Source organism: Protopterus annectens, chromosome 11.part0, assembly GCF_019279795.1.
Source record: "Protopterus annectens isolate FY-2018-M chromosome 11.part0, PAN1.0, whole genome shotgun sequence".
NCBI lineage: Eukaryota > Metazoa > Chordata > Ceratodontiformes > Protopteridae > Protopterus > Protopterus annectens.
Window position 1 is genome coordinate 674,509,329 of NC_056745.1, and position 24,585 is coordinate 674,533,913.

At 43.2% G+C, this 24,585-nt stretch overlaps 1 protein-coding gene across 1 annotated transcript in view; it reads right to left on the reverse strand.

Moving 5' to 3' along the window:
* LRP6 (LDL receptor related protein 6) overlaps window positions 1–24,585 on the reverse strand; it is a 2,645,333-nt gene that overhangs the window by 425,482 nt on the left and 2,195,266 nt on the right. Inside the window, exon 18 of the mRNA XM_044088131.1 lies at window positions 16,497–16,733. Coding sequence (XP_043944066.1) covers window positions 16,497–16,733 — 237 coding nt within the window. The remainder of the gene's footprint in view (window positions 1–16,496; window positions 16,734–24,585) is intronic.

Sequence of the window (24,585 nt, forward strand, 5' to 3'; positions counted from 1 at the left end):
ATTCATGGGTAGATGTTTTTTCCCAAAGAAGATAATACATTTCTTGGCATTAAGCTTGAGCCCATGGTTCTGGTGCAAAGCATCTGCTTCTGTAAAGCCCTTTTGTAGAATATCCACATCATTTGGGGATTCAATAATGGCTCCCAGTCTGCAGTCATCTGTGAACTTTGTTAGCCAGAGTCCCTTACTGTTGGCCTGTACTTCAGAGAAGACGCATTATGTTTGGGTCTACTCTGATTTATCAAAGTTTCAAAACTTCGAAATTTATATGGCCAAGAACGTACGATTGAACTTTTGGAACTTTGATCATTTTGAACTGAGGTCGCACTTCACTGTAGTGTGATGCCGGAGTTGGTATATTTAATTATCAGGGGGTGTGTGGGGTGCAGGGGGCTTGGCCTCCCTCTGCAAAAACAAAGAAAACATTTTTTATTTCAGTTTTAATTTTTTTTATTTTACTTTCGAAGTTTCAAAACTTTGATCATATGGTCTTGGCCGTATGGATTTCGAAGTTTTGAAACTTCGATAAATTAAAGTAGACCCATATATATCTTAAAAGATAATTTGAAACAAAGAATAAAAATGAGGCATCTTGCAGAAAGTGGTATTATATGATCCTTACTATTCATACACTTCTTTATATTGCAGAAGAAATATTACAAAGGGAATTAATTTTTTCATTTAACTTTGTTTTTTTACGTTTTTTGTCTTTAACTGACCATTCATTCCATGTTGCTTTTGTTTGAGAGATGTGGACAAGCTCCAGTCCATTTCTTCTACCTTTTCCCTAGAATTTTATTCCTCTGCATAAACTCCAGAGCATCTTCCAAAGAGTTAAAAGTCCTTTGACCTTCTGAAAGATGGATCTTTATTTTTGCTGGAAACAAATTTTGTGCTTTAATACCGCCAAATTCTTTACAAAAGGTACATATGCTTTTCCTTTTTGACAAAACTCAAGCTGAATAATCATTGTCAAATCCTATAATGTTTGCTTTTATTTTAAATGGATAACTAGACCATGCTGTTTTTAAAACATGATCATTATCTTTATCAGGAAAAGAACTGGAAAGTAACTTCCTATGATCCTTCCTATGACCCTATGATCACTGAGCTTGATGTAGGTGGATTTTTCTTTACTGATGTGTTGGAAGGTCATCTGTGTGCTCTCTTAATACTGAAGGAAAGAGCTTCAGGCAGGTCCAATGTCTTTAGCAGCCAGGTATTTAAAAAAATTATACTGTCGACGTTCCTCTTTCGTAGGGGATGCAATAAATTCTAATATTGTTCCTTCTAGATCTGTTTTCTAGATGATGATCTTTTACCAAAATAAGTTATTAATTTCAGGAGAAATTCAGTATCTGTTTTTTTCTGGACTACCTGGAAATCAAACTGATTCTCTGGTAGTCAGGAAAACAAAACACTGTACAAACTCTGGTACTCTGTTTTAAAAAAGGATACAGACTATCGGAGTTTGTTAAACTGGCTGATTTAACATGATTTTTTTATATACAGAAAAGCATAGTAAATTGGCTGAAAGCAGGCATCAAGAACGGAAAAAGAGGCGTTCCCTCCACTGATGTCATTGTGACAACATAAAATGGGTGGGATGTGGGCAGAAGGGGCGGGGATGGGCAGGGTTATGGGCAATGCAAGGGGTGTGGCCTTACTTCAGTTTTAGTCACAACGAAAGGTGGCAACTCTAAACATTCTTCCATTTAAATCAGTCATTTTTTCATAGTTATAGGGTGGATAAAAACATTGGATGAACAAATATCATAACAGCAAGAGCAGTTAAAACATGAGAATGTACCTTTCCTATTAGAAGTAGAAGACATTTTCTTATTCAAGGAAAAGTCCTTGTACACAAACATTGCTTAAGATTGCTACAATTCTTACATGTAAAGATGTTAGTAAAATCATTAGCAAAGAAAATATTAATATTTATGAATTGCAAATTAATGATGATGTAAGAATAGATATTTTCATTTTTCTATCAGTACCCAGGTCCTACCATCCCAGTTATGGACTGCCTAAAATACACAAATCTTTATGTAAACCCCCTATGAGACAGTACAGTTGTGTACACTTACCATAAATGTAGATGTTCGAGTGTATTCACTGTTGCAGTCATTACATTTGGGTAATCTGCTGGCAGTTTGCCCTCAGTCGGCCTGAATTCCAAAGTCTTGCGTCCTGCGTCGGTTGCTGTCTTCTCTTCCATGATGTCAGGTCGTCAGGGGTATAAAACATGCAGCAGACGCCATTTTCTTTAGTTTTTCTTGCCCCCAATGTTAGGTGCCTCCAAAAAGGTAGCACTATTATCTATACACACACACACACACACACACACACACACACACACACACATATATATATATATATATATATATATATATATATATATATATATATCTCAATACACCACATAGGTTGTAGAAGATAGTGAAGGAAAGATAAACTTCAGAATGACAGGGGGATGGCGGGAGGGTAACCTGGACTGCAACAGTGAATACACTTGAACATCTACATTTCCGGTAAGTGTACACAAAGTACAGTTTTGTACCTACCATAAATGTAGATGTTCGAGTGCTAATACAGCTGCAGTCATAACAGATAGGTTCTCCTGCCGTCAGGCGGGTCCTCGGTTGGCCGAATTCCAAAGTCTAGGTCCGGCGACGGTTGTTGTCGCTTCTTCCCTGATGTCAGTGTGACAGGGGTATAAAAGAACCAGCAGACGCCATTTTCTTCAGTTTCTTGCCCCAGATGTCAGGTGCCCCCAGAAAGAAGGCAAAACATAAATTTATGTAGTAAAGCAAATGCAATATAATCACAAAAAACAGTAGTTGCAAGCAAATACACCATAAAAGAATACCCCAATGAGGTTGTATGAGGAGGTGTTAGCCATAAGGCCTGTCCCAAGAGAGGAAGGAGGGAGGGAAACCTGGACTGCAGCTGTATTAGCACTCGAACATCTACATTTATGGTAGGTAAAAAACTGTACTATGTTCATCGTGCATACAGCTGCAGTCATAACAGATGGGTAGAATCCCAAAGCTAATAATGGGTGGTAGGCACCAAGTGGAACTAGGTGGAGCCAGGATGCCCTGCAAGACTGCAGTGGCAAAGCCCGCTCTAGTTTTGGAGTATAATGGTAGGTGATAGTGCTTGGAGAAAGTATGTACAGAACTCCAAGTGGCTGCTTCCAAAATATCTTTGGTAGGAACCCCCCTGAGGAAAGCTGCAGAGGTAGCTGTGGCCCTTGTGGAGTGAGATCTGATGCCTGTAGGTACAGTTTTACCATGAAAAGAGTAACAAAAGCGTATGCAGTGGGCTATATATTTTGAGATTGTCTGTTTGGAAATAGGCTTCCCTTGAGCACCTGTAGCATAGGACACACAGAGTTGCTCTGATTTTCCGAAATGCTTTGTTCTGTCCAAATAATAACGGAGCTGTCTGTGAATGTCCAAGGAATGTATTAGCCTCTCCCCTTTGTTTTGTGGATTAGGGTAAAACGTAGGTAAGTGGATAGCCTGATTCAAGGCTACCCTGGATACTACCTTTGTCATAAATGAAGGATTGGTTCATAAGGAAACTCTGTCCTGATGGAAAATGATGAAAGGCTGCACAGCCATGAGGGCTTGTAGTTCCGAAACCCTGCGTGCTGAGGTGATAGCTAGAAGGAAGGCTGTTTTCCATGACAAATATTGCAGATCTGTTGAAGCAGCTGGCTCAAAAGGAGGCAGGGTTAGTTTTTCTAGAATGAAATTGAGGTCCCAAGCCGGTACTGGTTGCTTCCTTGGGGTTTTATATTCTTAGCCCCTCTGAGGAACTGTCTTAAGAGAGGGTGCGAGCATAAAGGAGGATCAGTGTTGTACTCTGCAGAAATGGCTGAGGCATGGATTTTGATGGAGGAGAATTAAAGTCCACTACTTAGCAGCTCGGCTAGGTACTGTAGTATTTGAGGTAAATTCAGTATTCCAGGATACTGACCCTTTTTCTGATTCCAGACACAAAACCGTTTCCATTTTGCGGTGTAGGCTTTTCTAGTAGAAGGCCTTCTGGCCTCCAAAATGACATCCTGCACCTCCTTGGAGAGTAGGGTCTGTTGTGAATTTAAGGAATCCTCCATGCGGCTAGATTGAGTGTTTTCAGCTGACTGTGAAGAGTTTTGAAGTTGTGCTGAGTCAGTAGAAGAGGCATTAGAGGCAGGATCCATGGTGGGGAATGCGTCAGGCTCCTCAGGAGTGGGTACCAGTGTTGTATTGGCCAGTCTGGAGCAATGAGAATCATCTTTGGTCTGTCTGCTCTGGCTTTTAATAGAACTTTGGCCAGCAGTGGAAGAGGTGGAAAGGCATAAACCGTCATTGTTGTCCAACTGAAAGAGTGCGTCCACTTTCCAGGCCTGTGGATGAAAGGTCCTTGAGCAGAATTTTGTCAATTGGTAATTTCTGTGGGTGGCAGAGAGATCTATGTCTGGCCTTCCCCATGCTTGAATTATCATTGTAAAAACTTGAGGATGCAATTTCCATTCGTGTGGATCTGTCATATTTCTGCTCAGGTTGTCTGCCAGTGTGTTTTCTTTCCCTGGCAGGAATTGTGCTTGAAGTTGGATTTGTAATTCCAGAGCCGTGTTCCAAAGGGACATGGCTAGTCTGCACAGGGGATATGAATGAGTTCCTCCCTGTTTATGTACCACATCACTGTGGTGTTGTCTGTTCTTATCAACAGCTGCCCTGGATGCAGTAGGTCTTTGAAAGCCATAATAGCATTTATTACCGCTAGCATTTCCTTTTGATTGATGTGTAGGTGCTTTTCTTTCTGTGACCATTTGCCCTGAATGCACCGATCTGTCATGTGCGCCCCACAGGCGTAGTCAGAGGCGTCTGTTGTGATGACTTGATTTGCTTGAGGCTTGCAGAATGGGAGATCTATGTTTCTCTGGCATGCTTGAGCCCACCACAGAAATTCCTTTTGAAGACATGGAATAAGTGGTATGATTGTTTCCAAACTGTGGCTGTGTTGAGACCATAAGTTTTTTTAGGTACCATTGAAGTTTCCTCATATGCAGCTTTGCACATGGGATTAGCAGGATGCAAGATGCCATGAATCCCAGAGCCTGCAGGATTTTCCTTGCAGTCAGCCTGGTGAAGGTTGCCAGTTTTCTGAAGTATTGACTTAATTGCCCTCATTTCTCTGGCATGAGGTAGGCCATCTGGGTGTTTGCATCCAAGCTGGCACCCAGGAAAATTATTGTTTGAGAGGGTATTAGTCTTGACTTCTTTTTGTTGACTGTGTATCCCAGAGATTTCAACAACATTATTACAAATGCCAGGTGTTTCAGAAGAGTGTGTTTGCTGTCTGCTTGGATCAGGCAGTCGTCCAGATATGGGTATATTTGTATCCCTTGAAGTCTGCAGAAAGCAATTACTGATGCCAGGCATTTCGTGAACACTCTGGGCACAGTAGATAAGCCAAAGGGCAATGCAGAGAATTGATAATGGGATGAACCTGCAAGAAATCTGAGGTATCTTCTGCAATCTTGTCTGATTGGGACATGCAGGTATGCCTCCTTGAGGTCCTATGTCACCAGCCAAGACTCCTTGCCCAGCATGGGAAGAAGCTGCTGTAATGTGAGCATCTTGAACTTTGGTACGAGTAAATATGTGTTTAGGATGGATAGGTCCAAAATAGGTCTCCAATCTTTGCCCTTCCTTGGTACCAGGAATAGTCAGGAATAAAAACCTTGACCCTGTTCTTGTGCAGGTACCTCTTGAATAGCTTTCATGTCCGTGAGATCTGAAATTTGTTTTTGTGCCTCTGCCCTTTGATTGTGTGGCAGGTTTGGCATGTCTCTCATTTTTGGAAGGGTGTGAAAGTGGAATCTGTAGCCTCTGTCTATTATGTCCAGGATCCATTTGTCTTTTGTGACAATATGCCAATTTTGCAAAAATAATGCCAGTTTTCCGCCTAAAGGTGCTGCCATTTGAGCCTTGCTTGGCATGCAAAGGGGAAAGTCACTGGGTCTGCTTTCTGAATGGCTGTGAACTATCCTCACCCCCTCTTGGTATAGGTGTTTGCCATTGTCTGCCTCTAAATGATCCTTGAGATTGCCCTCTACCTCTCGGGCACCTGTATCTACCTCTTTGAGGTCTGTCCGTGGCTGGAAAGGACCAATTTTTTGAAGGCCAATTTCTACTGAAACGTGGCGGTTGTACCTGTAGGAAATCTTTCACTGTTTGCATTGATTTTGCCTTTTCCTCCATTTTCTTTAATACCTCCTCAGCTTTAACACCAAACAATACATCCTTTTGAAGAGGTGCATCTAGTAATTTAGCTTCGACATGATCTGGTAAGGTTTACTCTTTGAGCCAAGCATGTCTACGTATGACTGATCCTGTAACAGCAGCTCTACATGAGGCCTCTAAAGCATCAAAACCACATTGCAAGGTATGTTTACCCACTTGCTCTGCACTATGCAACAAATCCTGCAACTCCTTCAAGTCTGGTTGTTCAGGTTGTGACATTTTGCTTTTCAACTGAGATAACAAAAACTGTTGATACTTTAACATATGGAACTGACAGTTTAATGCCCTCATGGTTAAAGTGGCCGTGGTGTATACCTTTTTCCCCCACCTTTCTAAAGCTCTGGAATCTCTCTCTGAAGGTAATGGATTTTTGGCAGTGGAGGCCATAATTCCCTTGGGACCCTGTGAAATAGTTTCTGGGTCAGCCGCATGGCTTTTGTATAGGAATTGGTGCACATCAGAAACCCGTTAATACCTGTCAGGCTTGACTGGAGCTGGAGGTAAAGAATCTGGGTTAAGGCTGGCCTCTGAATACACATCATCTAGTATGTCTAAGACAGCAGGTATAGCCAGAGGCCTGTGCTGAGGGAGCAAGAGGAAATCCCTGAGCCTTTTCTTGGAGTCTGAGTACTCTTGGCTTTCCCAGTGGAAGTGTTCCCTTAAGGTATGCAAGGTTTCCCCAAAAGAGTAATCCTCAGGGGGGGGAGACAGAGGGAATGGACTCCTCTGCATCAGAATCTTCGAAAGGGGAGTAAGAATGTTCCTGGTCCTCAGAATGCTCTGAAGTAATGGAGGCCTGGTCCGAGGAAAGGTATTCTTCCTCCACTCTGGGCCTTTTGTCAGGGGGGGGGGTGAGAACCCCTGATAAGAGTAATCAAATCCTCAACCATTTTGAGCATCTGCTTTTTAGGCATGGGGCCTTGAGAGGGGCCCTGTGGAGCTTGTCTTTTAGAATGCATGGCTGCTTTAGATTTAGTGTAAGCCTTAATGGAAAAAGAAGAAGGCGGCCTGAAGACACCTTGAGAGGTGGCAGGCCTGTCTGAACTCTTTCCCCGCCAAGGGTGACTTTGGTATCTGTAGTCTGGGTGTGGGCCGAAGAGCCTGCGACCTCAGGCACAGAAGACACCGCTAATGAAGTGTCATCGGTAGTCAGGGGCTGCGTAGGCACCTCGCTGAGAACATGTAGTCTGCATTAGCGTGGTGTCGGTAGAAGTCGCGGACCTCGTATGTCGGTCCTTATCTTTACGTCGTTTACTCAAAATTGGAGTCGGAGTATCCAACGACATGTTGTAATTAAACTTTTTGCCAAAATAGTGTTGGGCGAACTCCGCTCGACGCTTAATAGTGCGTCTGTTGAATGTAGCACAAAAACGACAGGCCGAGACGTTGTGGTCTGGGCCTAAGCAAGGTATACAGAGGGAATGGAAATCCTTATGCGGTATTTGCTTCCCACATGAAATGCAGTTATTAACTTTGTCTGACATCGGTCTGAGGCAAGAAAAGTTTCCCCAACGGGGTACTTAGCTTTCTAGAAGTCTTCGGTTGAAAAATATTCGTAATCTCAGGAGCTGGCCGACCGGCACTTGCGAACTGCTTCTGCTTCAGGCACCGTGCGGCAAGAAAGACTGAAGAAAATGGCATTGGCTGGTTCTTTTATACCCCTGTCGCACTGACGTCAGGAGAGAAGTGACGACAACCGACGCCGGACCTAGACTTTGGAATTCGGCCGACCGAGGACCCGCCTGACGGCAGGAGAACCCATCTATATGACTGCAGCTGTATGCACGATGATCTGCACTATGTTCTTCGTGTTTCACTGTTGCAGTCATTACATTTGGGTAGAATCCCAAAGCTATGGTTGGGAGGCTGGAGCTAAACAGCATTAGGTGCGGCTATAAGGCCCTGCAGCACTGCAGTGGCAAAGCCTGCCCTGGACTTAGAGTAGAGAGGCAAATGGTAATGCTTTGTAAAGGTGTGAACAGAACTCCAAGTAGCAGCCTCTAGAATGTCTTTGGTTGGTACTCCTCTTAGAAAGGCTGCTGAAGTAGCTGCAGCTCTGGTGGAATGAGACTTAATGCCCTTGGGCACAGGTTTACCATGGTGTAAGTAGCAGAAACGGATGGTGGATTATCCACTTTGAAACTGTTTGCTTTGAAATAGCCTTTCCTTCTGATCCTGCAGCATATGACACTAGTAATTGCTCAGTTTTTCTTAGAGATTTAGTCTTGCTCAAGTAGAATCTTAGCGGTCTGTGAACGTCCAAGGAATGCAGAATTCTCTCCCCTTTGTTCTGCGGATTTGGATAAAAAGTTGGCAGATGAACTGTTTGGTTAAGAGCCACACCGGAAACCACCTTAGGCATAAAAGTAGGATTTGTCCTCAGACACACCCTGTCTGGGTAAAATATGATAAAAGGCTCTACAGCCATGAGGGCCTGTAGCTCTGAAACTCTTCTTGCTGAAGTAATTGCTAGTAGCAGAGCATATCTTCCATGATGAGAAATTTATATCAGCGGTAGCAGCTGGTTCAAATGGAGGCAGGGTGAGCTTTTCCAACAGATAATTGAGGTCCCATGCAGGCAATGGTGATCTTTTAGGGGGCCTTAAATTTTTGGCTCCTCTAAGATACTGCTTTAGTAAAGGATGAGAAAAGATTGGTGGCTCTGTGTTGTAATGAGCCGAAATGGCAGAGGCATGGATTTTGATTGATGAGAAAGATAGGCCTTTGTCAAGCATCTCAGTTAAGTATTGCAATATCTGAGGAATATTTGGTTCTGCTGCATCAGTTCCTTGTGCTTGATTCCAAGCACAGAATCTCTTCCATTTGCCAGCATAAGATTTTCTAGTACTAGGCCTTCTGGCTTCCAAAATGACATCCATCAAAGCTTTACTGAGAGGTGTTGTTTGTATGATTACCTGATTAGCCATGCTGTCAGGTTTAGAGTCTGTAGTTGATTGTGCAGGATCTGACTGTTTTGCTGGGACAGTAGTTGTAGTGTTTGAGGCAAGGTCCAAGCTGGGTATTGAGACAAGTTCCTTAGGAATGGGTACCAGTATTGGCGGGACCAGTCCGGGGCAATTAATATTATCTTTGGCTTCTCTTGTCTGACTTTTAGGAGGACCTTGGGTAGAAGAAGCAGAGGAGGAAAGGCATAAACTGATAGGTTTTTCCAACTGAAGGATAGGACGTCCACTTTTCATGCTTGTCTGAAGGATAGGACGTCCACTTTCCATGCTTGTCTGTGATAAGTCCTTGTGCAGAATCTTTTCAGTACATAATTTTGAGGAGAGGCAAATAGATCTATGTCTGGGCTCCCCCATTTCTCTGTTATCATGCTGAAGACTTGTGGATTTAGTTTCCACTCGTGAGGATCCATAAGGTTTCTGCTTAAATCGTCTGCCAGAGTGTTTTGTTTTCCTGGCAGGAATTGAGCTTGAAGATGTATTTGGTAGGTCAAAGCTGTGTCCCACAGTGCCATGGCTAGTCTGCAAAGGGGGTAAGAGTGTGTGCCCCCCTGCTTGTTTATATACCACATGACTGTGGTGTTGTCCGTCTTTATCAGTAGTTATCCTAGATGAAGTAAGTCCTTCAAGGCTGTTAGGGCATTTTGAACAGCTAGCATCTCTTTCTGGTTGATATGTAGATGCATTTGTTTTGGTGCCTATATGCCCTGAATGCATCTTCCTGCCATGTGGGCCCCCCAGGCATAATCTGATGCATCTGTTAAGGTTTGGCTGGTAGGGGGTAGAGTGAAGGACCATATCATGTTTTCGTAACAGGCCTTTGCCTACCATAGTCACTCCTGTTGCAGGCAGGGAATGAAATGAATCATTGTTTCCAGACTGTGTGAATGTTGACTCCATAAACCTTTTAGGTACCATTGAAGTTTCCTCATATGCAGCCTTGCATATGGAATTAGAAGGATGCAGTACGCCATGAAGCCCAGAGCCTGCAGAATTTGTCTTGCAGAAGACTGGGATTTTGTTGCCATCAGTTTGAAGTAAGTAGTCAGTTACCTTTGTTTGTCTGGCGTAAGGCAAGCCATCTGGGCAGTTGTATTCAAGCTTGCACCCAGGAATGCTATCTTTTGAGAGGGTACCAGTTGTGATTTCTTTTCGTTTATAGTGTACCCTACGCATGTTAGAAGCCTTTTCACAAACACCAGGTGTCGAAGAAGTGTGTCCTTGTTCTCTGCTTGAATAAGACAGTCATCCAAGTAAGGATATATCTGTATACTTCTTTGTCTGCAAAATGCAATTACTGGTGCCAGGCACTTTGTAAAGACCCTGGGTGCAGTAGATAAGCCAAAGGGCAGTGCAGAGAATTGGTAATGCATTAAGCCAGCCTTGAATCTGAGGTATCTTCTGCATGATTGTCTGATTGGAACATGCAGGTATGCCTCTTTTAGGTCTAATGTCACCAGCCAAGCATTCTTGCCCAGCATGGGCAGAAGCTGCTGCAAAGTCAGCATTTTGCATTTTGGAATGTCCAAGTATGTGTTCAAAATTGATAAATACAGTATTGTCCGCCAGGCCTTGTCCTTTCTGGGTACCAAGAACAGTTTTGAGTAAAAACCTTGTCCTTTTTCCTGTTCTGGTACTGGTTGAATGGTCCCCATATCCATGAGGGACGTAACCTGCTTCTGTGCCTCTGCCCATTGATTTTTGGGCAGATCTGGCCAACAGTTTGCCATTGGCAGAGTGTGGAAATGGAATCTGTATCCCTGTGATGCTATTGTTTAGTACCCAGTTGTCTTGGGTTATTAACTGCCAATTTTGAGCAAAAAGTGCTAGTTTTCCCCCTAAGGGTGCTGTCAAAAGATAAGTGCTTGGTGTAGGCAGAGGGAAGTCATTGGGACTGTTTTCTGTAGATTTGCGCTTTATCTCCCCCTGATTTGGAGGTAGATACGCTCCCATTGCTTTGACCTGTAGGAATCTTGCGCCTGTTATCTATAACCCTTTGGGCATCTGGATTTGCCCCTTTGAGCTCTGTCTGACACAGGAAATGACTAATTTTTTGTAGGCCAGTGTCTACTGAATCTTTAACAGTTTGCATAGACTTAGCTTTGTCTTCCATTTTCTTTAAGACCTCTTCTGCCTTAATAACAAACAGAATCATGCTGTAAAGGCGCATCTAGCAATTTTGCTTTAACATGATTTGGTTAATTTTGTTGCTTTAACCAGGCATGCCTGCTAATCACAGATCCAGTAACTGCGGCCCTGCAGGAGGCCTCTAAGGAATCAAAACCACATTGCAAAGTATGCTTTCCAACCTTTCAGCTGCATGCAACAATTCCTGCAATTCTTTATTTTCTGCACATTTAAAATCAACATCATTTTCTGTTTCAGCAATTCCATAACATGTTGTTGGTACTTAAGCATGAGAAATTGACAGTTTAAGGCCCTGACTGCTAAGGTTGCAGATGTATAAACCTTTTTTCCCCATCTGTCTCGTGCCCTTGAATCTCTGTCAGAGGGGGTAGGGTTTTTTGCTGTTGAGGCCTTAACTCCCTTTGGACCCTGTGAAACAGTTTCAGGGTCAGCAGCAGGGTTCCTAAATAAATATTTATGTGAGTCAGGGACCCTGTAATATCGGTCAGGCTTACTGGAAGCCAGAGGTAAGGAGTCAGGGGTCCAGCTTGACTCCGAAAACACATCATCCACAATGTCTAAAACAGGGGGAATGGCTAAAGGCTTGTGCTGAGGGAGAAGGAAATCTGAGCCTCTTTTTTGATTCTGAGAAGTCTTGACTCTCCCAGTGAAAATGCTCCTTCAAAGTATGTAAGGTTTCTCCAAATGAATAATCCCCTGGAGGAGATGCAGACGGAATAGACTCCTCAGCATCAGAATCCTCATAAGGAGGTACAGACAATTCCTGATCAGAAGAGGAATCAAAAGAAATAGAAACCTGATCTGAAGATTCATAGTCAGCGTTTTGCCTAGGCCTCTTATCTGGAGGGGGATGGGTACCCCTGATCAAGGTAATAATGTCTTCAGCCATTCTGATCTGTTTTTTAGGCATAGAGGCCTGTGCACGTGGCTCAGGCGTCGTTTTTTAGTTTTAGAGGTTGTCTTTGCCTTTGGTTTTGCAGCGGTCGTCGGTTTGATATATAAATGTTGAGGTCTGAATACACCATCAGAAGCCGGTGCCTGCTCAGCGGCTCCGGACCCATCCGAGGGAGATACATCCATCAGTCCAATACCTTGAGTATCTTGTGGCATGCCGGACTCCACATGTCGGTAGAGGCCTGCGACTCGAAGATAGCGGGTATCAGGGGCTGCGAAAGCGCCTCACTGAGTACCGGCGAACCGGAGACTGGCTTAGAAGCTTTGTTGGTTTTGGATCTCGACTGCCTTTTTCTGTCCTTTTCCTTGCATTTTGTATGTACTCCAGTAGTCAGACATTTCTGGGTAGTTAAATCTGTTTCCAAAATACTTTGATACAAAAATATACTGTCGCTTAATAGTGCGTTGGTTAAATCTAGCACAAAACCGACAGCCAGGCACGTTGTGATCAGGGCCTAGGCAAGGAATACAGTATAAAAGGAAATCCTTATGAGGTATTTGCTTCTCACAAGTAATACAATTAACTTTTTCTGACATCGGTAAAAAGCAAGAAAAAAAAGTTTCCCCAACGGGGTACTTAGCTTTAGTGAAGACTTTGGCTCTGAAACTCAAACTTGAATATTTCAGTAGTCGGCCAACCGGCACTTGCGAAATATTTTTGCTTCGGGCACCTCGTGGCAAGAAAGACTAAAGAAAATGGTGTCGGCTGCATGTTTTATACCCCTGACGACCTGACATCATGGAAGAGAAGATGGCAACCAACACAGGACCGAAGACTTTGGAATTCAAGCCAACTGAGGGAAACCTGCCAGCAGATTACCCAAATGTAATGACTGCAACAGTGAAACACGAAGAACATCAATTGTTTCGGGCAGAGGATGGATCACAACACCCATTTCAGCCTATTTGCAGAACACGTTGAAAGACTTTCTCTGTTTTGTACAGAGTTTTATTAAAGATACTGGCCATTTTCTTACTCTGTTGTACCAATGGTATGAGGGGAATACTGAAATGGATGTTCTTTTTATGACCTTGGACATCAAGTCCCTTTTCACGTGTATTCCTAATGAATATGGGGTGAATAGTATAAGACAGATTTTATGTAAACATGGTAATTTTACAGCCAGACAGATTGAAACCTTTTGTGAACTATTGGTAATAACTTTGGTGAATAATGCGTTTCTCTTTAACAGATCTACCATCAACAACTGGGTGTAGTTATGGGTAGTCCAGTGGCCAATACATATGCTAACCTTACCCTTGGGAACTGGGAAGATGCCTTTGTGTTTGATGAAAAACAAGAATATATATAGATCTAATATTCTTTTCTACAAATGTTTTGTAGACAGTGTTTTTAGTGTGGCATGGTAATGAAAATGCACTTAATTTTGCATGCTATCTAAATCAAACAACACATTTCTTGAGTTTTGAATTGAAATTTTCTAAAGTCAGACAAATTATATGGATGTTAGAATTCAACTGGAAGGACAGCACATAAATACCAGCATATACAAAAAAGAGGTACATACTAACAAATACCTACATAGAAAGAGTATGCATGCTGGTCATGTTTTTAAAGGGGTTGTAAAGAGTAAGTATATGAGAGTTAACCGACTCAACACTGATGACAATGTATGTGCTAGGCAAATGATGGATATGACTCATGAATTTACTGAGAGAGGGTATGATGTAGCCCAGTTGGATAATCTTAGAGAGGAAGTAATGGCACAGAGATGGAATGAAGTTCAACCATATTTCTCAACTAATGGGCATACATCTAATAGAGAATGGAATAATGATGTATCTGGGTTTTTAAGATATATTATGACATAGTAAGAGTAGTAGACCAATTGAGGACATTGTAAGAAGAAACTGGGGTATAATTAAGAGCTTTACCTGGTCTTAATCATACTGTTCCAGAGAAACCTCTCTTTACATATAAGAATTGTAGCAATCTTAAACACTGTTTATGCTACAAGGACTTTTCCTTGAATAAGAAAATATCTTCTACTTCTAATAGGAAAGGTACATTCTCATGTTTTAACTGCTCTTGCTGTTCTGATATTTGTTCATCCGATCTTTTTACCCACCCTATAACTATCAAAAAATGTTACTTTAACTGTGTAGCAACATGTGATACATCACTGGTGGTCTACTTAGCTACATGTAAATCATGTCCATCATTTTATGTGGGAAAGTTCACTAGGAAACATAAGAACAGAATTATAGAGCATAAATCAGACATCAGGAGAGGCGTGCTGACAAATGCATTAGCTAAGCATATAAATGATATTGGGTCCACACATAGCTTCTTGTTTATGGTTATAGAAGTCCTAGAACCTAGTCTGAGAAGGGGTGACGTTAATATTAAACTTGAGACTAGGGAATATGATTGGATTATTTGTCTTCAAACAGATTCCCCACCAGGAATTAATAAGCAGGTTTCTCTTAAACCAGTTCTGAAACACAAACTACAATGTATAAGGTCTTCAAATATATAATATATATATATATATATATATATATATATATATATATATATATATATATACACACACATGTGTGTGTATTTTTATATTTTTAGATATGTTTTACGAAAATGAATATTTATGTATATGATTTTAGAAATTTATGTAAGGAATTAGTGAAAATTTAACTGATTATGTTTTGATAGGTTGGGTTGTGTCATGTATTTAGAAGTATTTTGTAACACTAATGAAGGACTTTGTCCGAAAGCTTTGGTATAGGACAGCTGTATTAAACTTCGTTTTAGTGCAGTGAAGATTTTAAAATGAAGCAGAGCAGAAATACTGTGCTGTTAACTGCTCACATCCTGGTAACACCCATTTCAAACCTGGACACTACTTGGCAAAAAAAACAAAACATAAAAATTGTTTACTACATTGAGGGAATTCAGAAATTTCCCTCCTTAGGCCTACTAGTTGGCTCTTGCAGTCCTCTAGGCACTACAGATGTTAATAAAGATATTTGAAAATGCTTCATTCTTGGTGCTGTAAACAAAACATTTACATTAGTAACTACCACTTTTCTCAAATAGATTACTTCAGAACTGGATATCTTCCCTATCTATAATAGAAGACACCAGAATCCCTCAATGCTCAGGAAATGCAAGTAAAAATGGTAGCATGGGACTCTTACTCCCTTGTCTCTGCACCTACTGTGCACATTGTGATGAAATGAATTAAGATGTTTTCTGTGTCTAAGTGTTGAATGCACAGCGTGCAACTATTTATGCTAACTGCAATGAGTCACAGCTTATATGAAGTCTAAGAGCTCCATTAGTAAGCTGTCAAAGTCTGCTGCCATCAGAACACACACAAACACCATAATTTGGAACAGCTAAAATGAAGGCTGCTCCAAAACACTGGGAAAGCAACCACTCTTGACCCAGGCTCGTATGAAGGTTAGGAAGCCCCTTGGTGATCTGTCAAAGTCTGCTAGCAACAGAACGTACCCCACCCCCAAAATATACACACTGCAGACAAAAAATACAACATAAATCAAGTTTAAGTGTTAATAAATGTTGCAACTTGACTCAGAAACACTGACGGGCTGAGGAACAGTTACAGTTACAGCATGATATTGTCAAATTGCAAAGAAAACACTAACCAAATGAGGGTAATGATGCTGAAAATGATGCAAAAGGACACTGCTAAAAAATAATTTACGAAACAGGATTTCTTTACGGAAAAAAAGACAGTATCAAAGTGCATTTTCCTTGGAGTAAAGCAACAAAAAATGAATGGATGAGAAAAACAGTGGCAATACTATATTTCAGTTAAGAGTTTAGGAAAAATCAGATGCTATCAAGGAGTAATAAGAAGCTACAGTAATAGACCATCTTACAGTGGAGATACTTGCTCGGTTACTACAACAGTACAACTTCCATTTCCGTAAGTGCATAACAGCAAAGTATAATGTTTTTTGACTGCTTGATCTTTCATGTTGAAATATCTTTTTGTTTTATACAATCAATTTGCTGTCCAATGAAAGTCAGACAGTGCCTTGAAACTGTCACTACTTTAGCTTCAACAGTCATGTACCAAATATAACTTCAAAATAATTTAAGCACATTAATATAAAAAGAAAAAATGAAACGTATTACCTTCACAGTTTTTTTCATCAGACTTGTCCTGGCAGTCCGCTTCACCATTGCAGTGTAGGGACATCTCAATACACTGACCACTGGTACAGCGAAACTGCATCTCTGAGCAAACCGGGCAACTTTTCTCATCACTTTTATCAGCACACTCTGAATAACCATCACAGCGCCAGGCCAGTGGAATACAATCAATATCACCAGTGGAACAAGTAAACTGTTCAGGAGAACAGGTTGGTGGCTCTAAATATTTGTTCATACAGAAAGAAAACAAGGAAAATAATTGAGGTAGTTCTTACAATGTTATAAAAGTTCCCACACTACACAAGCAGTTGCCATAATATTATAAAATAATGCAGTATCATTAAATAAATGCAAAAGAATGGGGTTGCTTTAACTGAGCTAGTTTTTTTTTTTTTTTTAAATGAGCACTGGGTCAGAAAAAAGGAAAGTGCAGTTACCTGAACAAACATGTGCAAGCAGGACCACTACTGCAGTAAGGCAGACATCCAGGTATCCAACCTGACTTGCAAAGCTTTTGGAAATTCCCACTCTCAGTAGCCCTTTAACACAGTGCGGATGCCAGCAGGGTGCAGAGTGAAGGGAAGTACCTGCATTTCCTTCATTTTTTTGTGAAATCTTTTTTTTTGTTTGCTATACAGAACAAGTGTTTTGCAATTACCTACCCAGTACGCTACAGGGAATTTCTTGACCTCAGGGTAAGCATGAGACATACGTAGCAGGAGAGTGTGCCTCCTCACTTCTGGTATAATGCAAGAAGTAAGAGTGTGGAGGGAGGGAGCCTATACTGCAGAGGTAATCTTATGATTATCTTGAGTACTGTAGCACAACTGTACTATGTTCATCACTGTACGTAAAAGCTGCAGTATGACCATTCACGTGTGGAACAGTACTAAAGCACTACATGAAGGAGTGAAATGCCTTGCAGGAGTGCCACAGTGAAACCTAGTCTTACTGCTATAAAATGTCCCTACTTGTAGCACCTACAAAAAGTATAAATGTAATTCCAATGTAGCTGCCTCATAAACAATTTCTGCAACAAAGTGTCTGAAAAGGGTACTGTAGGAGCTGCCTGTTAGAATTAGGTCTGCACTGTCCATTTAGTACATGGTGGTGACAAAAAAAAAAAAAACAAAATAAACAAAGCCCGTTTGTCTAGGGTTTGCTTAGAAATGGATTTATCTCTTTGCACAGTATGAAGACAACAAAAAAAGAAGTTATGTCTTACCATAATGTTCAGTCTGTGTTGTTCATCTTTTCATTCATCACTGATGGGTTCGGTTCCGAGCCCTCATAACACAGTAGGCCTAATACCAAGCTCGCACCAGCCAAAAAAACTCTCGAGCTAAGTCTCTACCCAAAATGCCCTTCTCCCTGTTACCTCAGATCGAGTTTGCTAGAGAAAGAGAAGTAAATCCAAGGCCACCTTCTGCGCAAATACCCTAGGGGCACCACTTAGACCCAAAGCATCCCCCAGGAGCCTTTGGAGAAGGAAGGAAAGTGGGAAGTGATGAATGAAAGAAGATGAAAAACACAGATGGAATGTTATGGTAAGACAACTTCTATATCTGATGTTGTTAATTTTCATTCCATTCATCACTGATGGGACAGAATCCTAAGCTACCCTGAGGTCCATGGGCGACCCTTATGGAAGAACATTCCTGAGTACCATTGAGCCAAAGGCAGCTCTCCCTCTGAAGACCAAGTCTAATTTGTAATGATTGATAAAGGAATGAGGCTTAGCCCAAGTAGCTGCTGCGCAGAGGTCATCCATGGAAGCCCTGGAATGGAAAGCCACAGACGTTGCTATAGATCTAGTAGAGTGAGCTTTAACTTTTGGCATAGGTTCATTACTGAGGGAGTAGATGAGACGTATGTAGTCCCTTAGCCATTTTGATAATGTAACCTTGGAAACAGCCTCACCCATTTTTAGTCCAGAAAAGGAGATGAAAAGCTGTTCCGATTTACAGATAGGTTTGGTCCTGTCTAGGTAAAACCTTAGTTGTCTATGTACATCGAAAGAGTGAAGGCAGTACTCTCCTCTATTGGCAAAATTCGGAAAAAATGCTGGTAAATCAATGGTTTGGTTTAGAGAGAACTCAGAAACAACTTTGGGAAGGAAGGATGGATTTGTCCGAAGTGATGCTGTCTTTTATGAAACACCAGATAAGGCCTCTTTATACACAATGCCTGCAGCTCAGAGACTCTTCTGGCAGACGTGATGGCGACCAAGAACAAGGATTTCTACGACAAAAACTTCAGGTCACACTAAAACCTTTTGAACCAGCGGCAGAGTCAAAGAATGAAGGACTAGAGTGAGGTTCCATGGTTCCACGGGCTGTCTGACAGGAGGCCTAATATGAGAGGTCCCTTTGAGGAAGGCTTTGCACAGGCGTAGAGAGATAAGAGGAGTGCCATCTGTACCATTGTGGAAATTGCCACTAGATGTACTCGTACGATAGAGGCAGAGGCTCCAGTATCAAAAAACTTAGCCAAGTATTGAAGCACTGCAGTAACTGGAGCCGAATATGGGTCTAGCATGTTATCCTTGGACCAGATGGAGAACCTTTTCCATTTATCCTGATATAGTCTTCTGGTGGATGGTTTATGAGAGACCAGAATGATGTTTCAAACAGGCAAGGAGAGATTAGCTTGCCTGGCACCTAGTGGACGTGGAGAAACCAAGCTGTCAGCTTGAGACTGGACAGATTTGGGTGACTCAACCCTTTGGGGGGGGGGGGGAGTAATCAGATCTGGTAGAGGGTCCAGAATCCACAGCGGTTATACTAAGACAGACCAAAGGAAGGGGAACCAAACTTGTCGAGGCCAGAATGGGGCTATGAGGATCACCTTGCATCTCAACCGAAGAGCTCTCTTTAGAAACTGAGGAATCAGGGGAATGGGAGGAGAAGTCCCACGGGCCAATTGTGGATTAGAGCGTCCCTCAGTGACTCCCCTCCGGGGGAAGTAGGGCGAAATAGCTGCTGCACTTGTTCAATGGGGAGGCAAAAATATTGCAGCAAGGCTGGTCCCAGAGGCTGAAGATTTCTGTTGCCACCTCAGGGTTAAGAGACCACTCGGGAGGCATGAGGATGCATTTGCTCAGTTTGTCCGCAATTATGTTGGAGCTCCCCGGGATATGCATTGCTGTCAGAAAGCAGTTGGAAGATATCGCCCACTGGCAAAGACTCATGGCTTCTCAACATAGGGGGCAGGACTTGGTTCCTCCTTGCTTGTTGATATACCAGACCACTGACATATTGTCTTGAGTGAATTGCAATTGTCCCGGAAGGAAGAGCCGAATGAACAGCCTGCAACGTTAACAGCACAGCTCTCAGTTCCAGAACACTGACACGCAGGTGGGCCTCTAAGGTGGACCACGTGCCTTCGACAGTCTTTCCCTGGAAATGGCCCCCCATCCGATCAGGAAAGCATCCATGGTCACAATGGCTGTGGGCTAAGGGGAAATGGGCAATTCCAAAGTTCTGCGTCTGGCCTCATCCACCAAAGGTCTTGTTTGCAGGACATGGTTACACGAATCTGGTAAACAAGGGGGTGATAGTTTGGGAACCATTGACAAAGAAGGAGCCACTGCAGGGTCTGCATAAGCAACTTTGCTAGAGGCACTATTGGGATTGAAGCTGCCATAGATCCTAGGGCCTGAAGAACTTCCCTTGCGAAGATTTCTGTTTGAGAGAGTATCACTCGGAGATGAAGCCTCAATCAGTAGAGTCTGTACATTGGGAGTGATACCAGGCAGGACTGAGTATTGAACACTGCTCCAATGAACTCTATTTGTTGTGTAGGAGTAAGGTTTGATTTCTCCCAAGGTATTGTTATTCCCAACAATTTTGCCAGAGAGAGAGTATAATGCAGTGTTGTTACCAAAAGATGCTCGGTGGGGGCGGTGAGGAGCCAGTCGTCCAGATATGGAAACACCCGGAATCCTTTTAGTCTCAAGTGAGCTGTGACCACTCCCATGCATTTCGTGAACACTCTGGGGGCTGCAGAGAGACCGAACGGCAGGGCACGAAATTGGTAATGACTGGCTCCTAGCCAGAAGCGAAGCAGACGCCTGGAGCATTTGTCCATCTTGATGTGGTAATAAACATCCCAGAGATCTATTGAGCACATCCAATCACCTTATCTTAAAAAGTGAAGAATGGACTGAACCGTGACCATTCAGAATTTGGTTTGGGTGACAGACTTGTTTAAGCTGCTGAGATCCAAAATATGTCTACAGTCCCCTGTCTTTTTTGGCACCAAAAAGAATAGAGTAAAATCCAGATCCGCCCTGGTCTGGTGGGACTGGTTGGATGAGATTTTTTTGACACAGCTTTATAATCTCCGAAGCTGCTTCTTCCCTTTGACTGGGTGGAACATCGGGAAGTTTCCTTGGAAGGTTTGGTTAACAAGAAAGGTGAATGGTGTAACCTCTGGCAATGATGCTCTGCACCCAACGATCAGTGGTGCTAGATTGCCAGGCAGCTTGGTGCAGAGAGAAACGACCCCCGACTGCTTCCAGAGGTAAGCAATCTGGCTGCTCCTCAGCAGCGCTGGTAAGGCTGTCCATAAAAAGAATCTCTGGAGCCTTGGTTACGAGGACCCCCTCCAGCCTCTATAGGGGCATCTTCCGGAATTGTTACCCCCTTTGCCCCTGGGGGTATCAACACCATGTGCAGCACAGAATGGACCCTGAAATTTTTTGTGCCATATTTTTCCACTCCTCTGATTCCTGCAGAAGGTACGTTGAGGGTTGGTAAACCGTAGGCCTATGGCAGACATGGTCTTTCCATCTTGCTCGCACCTGGCTAGTGTCTCCTTTACTTTGGAACCAAAAATGGACGAAGCTTCAATGTGAGCATTTAGAAAGGAAGACTTAAAGAGATCTGAGAGGTCACAAATGCGCACCCAGGCATGACGCCTCATGACAATGCCCGAATCTACTGCTCTAGCCACCCCTTAGGTCGCATGTGACAGCAACCTCATGGACGAGTTGGATATTGATTCCAGGGTTGCGAGCTGTGAGGCCACTTTGTCCTGACCTCGTCAGACAACTGTCCTGTGAGTGTCTCAGAGTTTGCAGATAAAGTCCCTCTGGAGCCTTGTGACATGTGCCAAATAATTCAGGGACCATACAGCAAAGGTCCTGATAGATACACACACTTCCCAAGTCTGTCCACTGCCCGGGACACCCTGTTGGGTGGGTGGACAGTGAGACTTTCCTCAGCCAAGTCCTTTTTCATGGCTGCCACCACCACAACAGCATCAACTGGTAACCCTTTGGACCAATGGGGTTTCTCCTCGTGAGAGGAAAGAATTTTGTCTTGTCTCCCAGGGATCGCCTCAATGGAATCTGGGTTCTTCCAAGTGAGCTGCACAATGAAGCTGGACAAGTTCTTCGGCAGGCAGGTTCACCCACGAGGTAGAAGGCCGGGTGCGGAAAGCCTGCAGGAACACAGACTCCTCAGACAAAGGGTTAGGGGGCTTCCACTCACCTCTATGCTTTAACATTTCCAGGATCTCTCCGAAGGAGACATCAGGAGGTGACCGCGGGGACCCTTTAGCATCATAGTCCTTGTCTTTAATTAAGGACTCCTCAGGTGAGTCCATGTGCTTCCTCTTGCATGTCCTCTTTCAAGGGGGCTCCTCAGTGGGAGTCTCTGAGTAGGACTCGGAAGAGCGGGTACCCTGAACAGGGGGTGTCCTGCGGCTTCTCTGCCCGGTGTCCTGGGGGGATGGTCTGTAACAGCTGCAGCTCATGGGGTGAAAACTAGGGTTCCGACATCAGAGGAGTGCTACTCCGAAGCAAGAGCCCTCTCCACTGCATGGAAGGCAGGTTAGGGATGGGAATCCAAAAACCAAAGAAGAACTGGAACAAAAGAAAAAAACAACCAGCCAGCGTATTCCAAAGATTTATTAGGTACAATAAAACTCTGACGTCTCGGCTCTATCCCAAGGCCTTCAAGGAGGTTAGGGATGGGAGCCTGGAAGAGAGAAAGACAACCTCGGGACCAGGGTCACACCCTGCTTCGATGAACCGCCCCCCATGGGTGGAGCCTCAAGCAGGATCGGAGCAGACATGGCTATCGTTACAGATGATGGAACCGAGGAGAAAGATAGCTCTGTGCCACTGGCCAAAGCGCCCGTTCCCCCAACCCCCACATTGAGGAAAGGCCGGCTTAGAGGGAACCGAAGACCAAAGGGGAAAACCCGGAGCCATAGTGAGGCGCACTGTAGACACTGAGGTGATGGGTTCCATGATGGATGTCGGAGAAGGCTTTGGAAAGTACAGTTGTGTACACTTACCATAAATGCAGATGTTCAAGTGTATTTCACTGTTGCAGTCATTACATTTGGGTAATCTGCTGGCAGGTTGCACTCAGTTGTCCTGATTAACAAAGTCTTAGGTCCTGCGTCGGTTGCTGTCCCTTCTTCCATGACGTCAGGGGCATAAAACGTGCAGCCGACGCGCTTACATCAGTTTTTCTTGCCCCAGATGTCAGGTGCCCCCCAAATGGGGAGCAAAATACATATAATTAGAAACACAAAAATATACCTCCAAACAAAAGCAAATACAACAAAAAGGCCTTTAAGCATAGTAAATGAAAGAAGAGATACAGTAAAAGAAAAACAGGGGGCTGGAGGGAGAGTAACCAGGACTGCAACTGTGAATACACACGAACATCTACATTTATGGTAAGTGTACACAAATGTACTATGTTCGTGTTTCACTATTGCAGTCATTACATTTGGGTAGATTCCCAATGCTAAGGTTGGGAGGATGGATTTATACAGCATTAGGAACAGCTGTAAGGCCCTGCAATACAGCAGTGGCAAAGCCAGCTCTGGATTTAGAGAAAAGTGGTAAGTGATAATGCTTGGTGAAAGTATGAACTGAACTCCGGGTAGCAGCTTCTAGAATAACCCTGGTAGGAACACCTCTGAGAAAGGCTGCTAAAGTAGATGCAACCCTGGAGGAATGAGATCTGATCCCCTGGGGGATAGGTTTTCCATGGTGCTTAGAACAGAAATGAATACAATGGCTTATCCATTTAGAAATAGTTTTCTTTGAAATAGCCTTCCCCTCTGTCCCTGCAGCAAATGCTACCAGCAGTTCAGATTTTCTTTGAGATTTAGTCCAGTCCAAGTAGAATCTAAGTTGTCAGTGTACGTCCAATGAATGCAGAATCTGGTCTCCCTTGTTCTGTGGATTGAGAAAGAAAGTTGGCAAATTAATGGACTGATTAAGAGCCACACTGGATCCCACCTTGGGCATGAATGATGGATTGGGTCCTGAGTGACACCCTGTCCGCATGAAAGATGATGAAAGGCTCCACTGCCATAAGGGCCTGTAATTCAGATATCCTTCTAGCTGAAGTGATTGCTAAAAGGAAGGCTGTTTTCCAGGAAAGAAATTTTAAGTCTGCAGTTGCAGCTGGATCGAAAGGAGGTAGAGTGATTTTCTCTAATAGAAAGTTAAGGTCCCAGGCAGGGGTTGGAGCTCTCCTGGATGGTCTCAAACTTTTTGGCCCCTCTAAGATACTGCTTTAGAACAGGATGAGAGACGGGGGGGGGGGGGTCTGTGTTGTAATGAGCTGAAATGGCTGAGGCACAGATATTTATGGAAGAAAAAGACAGGCCCTTGTGAAGTATCTCAGTTAAGTATTGCAAAATCTGAGGTAAACTGGGCACTGCTGTGCTCATCCCTTGAGATTGATTCCAGGTACAGAATCTTTTCCATTTGTCAGCATAACATTTTCTAGTACTAGGTCTTCTCGCCTCCAAAATTACATCCATCACAGGTTTGCTGAGGGATGCTAAGGGGGAATTTAAATGATTAGCCAAGCTGCAAGATTCAAAGTTTGGAGCTGAGGGTGTAGAATTTGGTTCTCCTGCAGAGACAATAAGGAAGGTATCTGAGGCAGGCGCCATGGAGAAATGTGTGACACACTGCGCAGGAGTGAGTACCAGTGTTGGCGAGGCCAGTCTGGAGCAATCAAAATAATTTTTGGTTTGTCCTGTTTGACTTTTAGTAGAACTTTGGAGAGCAAAGGGAGAGGGGGAAAGGCAT